We start from the raw sequence: 3,035 nt of genomic DNA on the forward strand, positions 1-3,035 counted from the left end.
CCATACCTGTGTAAACCTTTTGTCAACTTCTGGACCTCTTCCAGTTTAACTCTGCCTGTATACACTGTACTGTCAAGTTCCACATCCACTCCTGGGCTAAACTGGTGAAAGAATGGATTTTTACACATTACTCAACAAATGATTGGCTAGGTCTTATCTCGGCTAAACTGGTGAAAGAATGGATTTTTACACATTGCTCAACAAATGACAGAATTGATTGAACATGTATATTAATGAAAATAATTCCCAAATTACTAAAATTGTAAAGAACTTGATTACACAACTTCCCACAATGCATTAGAAAAGTATGATTTTCTTGTGCTGCGGAGCATGTTATTAACCTCGGATGTTTGAGTGAACGTGATTGGTGTTATGGTGGTTGTATTTTATCTACATGGCTGCAATACTGTTTCTTTGTTTTTTAATCTGTTTCTTCATTCATTTAGTTTTGTTGCCTTTATAACCCATGCATTGGATAAGTTTAATGTTTGATAATAAAGTGAAATAGTGCTTGTTTACTGTTGCATGTTTTTATGTATTTATTTGCTTCCTCAGGTGTCATAGCAATGTAATGATATAATGCTAGCAATCAACAGTTTTAGTGTTTTGTTCTTCTTTTTTTTTCTTCTAGATGCATATGAAAATATAAGACCTTGCAAATAAGAGTGTGTTAAAAATATTATTTATATAACACAACAATATTTTAATGAACGCTTTGTGTAACTGCCAGTATTAATGTACTTTTGCCTTACAGGGTTATTATGATATGCCTTTCCAGCCTACAACTAGCTTAACGGGAAGGGACCCAGGACTTGGCAGTGTAGTATACACAGGTAAGTTTAACATGAAAAGGCCCATTACTTGGCATTGTTTTGTACGCAGATAAGTTTATCATTATTGGTCCAAAAGTTGATAAAGAGTTTACACAGGGATGTCAGGATTGGTTGTGGAATTTGACAGTACAGTGTATACAGGCAGAGTTAAACTGGAAGAGGTCCAGAAGTTGACAAAAGGTTTACACAGGTATGTTTGGCTAGGTCTTATCTCGGCTAAACTGGTGAAAGAATGGATTTTTACACATTACTCAACAAATGATTGGCTAGGTCTTATCTCGGCTAAACTGGTGAAAGAATGGATTTTTACACATTACTCAACAAATGATTGGCTAGGTCTTATCTCAACACAATGAAAGTGTTAAGTTACATCGTGTAGTAGCAGCACAAAGAATTGAAATATATATATTATGTTTCTAATTGTAAGGGAAGCAAATACAAATGAGAAATCGCAATGCCAAGTCATGTGGCAGAAAAGTGAAGATTTATTGAAATATTGACATACATTGATATTGAAGTAGTTTAACTAAATTTTGAATGTAACTATAAAAAGGTTGTTACATGTGCACTTTGACCTACCCATATCCAGAGGGTTAATCAAAAATGATAACAATTGGAAAAACTAATTTTTTATTAGTTGATTATTTTAGCTACACTTTATTTAATCTGTTAGTTTGTATGACATTAGTTGATTAAGCCATCCAGTTTTACTTATGATAAACTTAAAGAGCTATTCTACGACCTAAATCATTATTAACAAGTTTCAAAACAAGATATAGGCTCTGATATGAAACTGATAAAGGTACTTTTTTGCCCATTTCAGTTTTCAGCAATATGTTATTGTATTCTTCTTCCCTTGATAAGAAAGTTTTAAAACTGGAGGTTATAGCTCTGATGTCTTCCCAGAAAACTATATTTTTGTGTATTTACTTAACAAACTTTCCATCCAATGATGGGGGTTAATTTAAAACAGGTTCACATATTCTGTTGTGAACAAGCAAGTAATAACAATTCAGCTGATATTAACAATAAAAAAAAGCTATTATTTGTACATAGCATTCAGATGATTTTTAGTAATTCTCTATGACGACCATGTGCTGATAGTCAGTTTAGTGTCTCAGACTCTAGAATTTCATTTTTGTGTTTTCTGATTGTTTTAAGGCTTGTAAGCTTTTCCTTTTTTTTTTCATTCTAAGCCTAATTTATTATTTGTTGGCTCGTGACTAGCTTATAAAAACTAACCTGTAGAGCTATAAGTTTGTTTTTTTTTTTTATTATATATATATATGTATACACTTTTGTTGAGTTTTTGGATAATTATGTTTAGTGTATGTGTGTGTGCATGTATGTTGTACTATGTACCGGACTTTGTTGTGAGGAAAAATGTTACTGGTTTTCTTGCTGATCTGAAATTTTTATGCAGTTTTTTTTCTCTTGTTTGCATGTATTTGTAAAGTAAATAATTTTGTGTTAAGGTAACGTTAGAAAACACATTTCTAGCTGTATCTGATGATAAAAGATGCCATAGTTTTCATATCTCCAACCAAACAGAATGGCTATAAGAACTCGTGTTTCTTATTAAAACTACCAATTGTGCATCATTATTTGTTTGTTTTATTTTAAAGTTTTGCGTAAAGCCTTTATTTAATCAAGGGATTAATGTAATTTTTGATTCAGTATCTCTTCTGCCTTAAGAACGTACGTGTAGCACTGATGTTATTTAACATAAGAGCTGGTGTTACCAAAACTTTGGAAAATATATGATTCATGTTATGCCTGTATCCACTTTTCTGAAGCTATTTTCAATGAAATAAAATGGTGAGCTAAAAACATTTGATGAAATTTAGTATCTACCTAGAAAATAAGTGACTTCATAAACTACTTGTCTCATTTTGATGTTACTGAGATCACAAACCTGACTAAAAAATGTGAGGAAAATTATGCCTCTCAGATTTTTCTGGAAGCCGACTTCTTGTATTACTCTACACGTAAGTAAACTTTATTCTCTTAGCGCTACTACATGATGTAACTTAATACTTTCATTGTGTTGCTACTGCATGACGTAACTTAATACTTTTATTGTGTTGCTACTACATGATGTAACTTAATACTTTTATTGTGGTGCTACTGCATGATGTAACTTAATACTTTTATTGTGTTGCTACTGCATGATGTAACTTAATACTTTTATTGTGTTGCTAC

General features: G+C 31.8%; 1 protein-coding gene across 8 annotated transcripts in view; it reads left to right on the forward strand.

Annotated features, from left to right (window-relative positions):
- Positions 1–3,035, forward strand: part of LOC106465402 (ubiquitin-associated protein 2-like) — a 68,273-nt gene that overhangs the window by 53,801 nt on the left and 11,437 nt on the right. For all 8 annotated transcript variants that reach the window (XM_013925626.2, XM_022393293.1, XM_022393294.1 and 5 more), the window contains one exon: positions 755–833. In XM_013925626.2, coding sequence (XP_013781080.1) covers positions 755–833 — 79 coding nt within the window. The remainder of the gene's footprint in view (positions 1–754; positions 834–3,035) is intronic.

The sequence above is a fragment of the Limulus polyphemus genome, unplaced genomic scaffold, assembly GCF_000517525.1.
Source record: "Limulus polyphemus unplaced genomic scaffold, Limulus_polyphemus-2.1.2 Scaffold1931, whole genome shotgun sequence".
In the NCBI taxonomy this organism is placed as follows: Eukaryota; Metazoa; Arthropoda; class Merostomata; order Xiphosura; family Limulidae; genus Limulus; species Limulus polyphemus.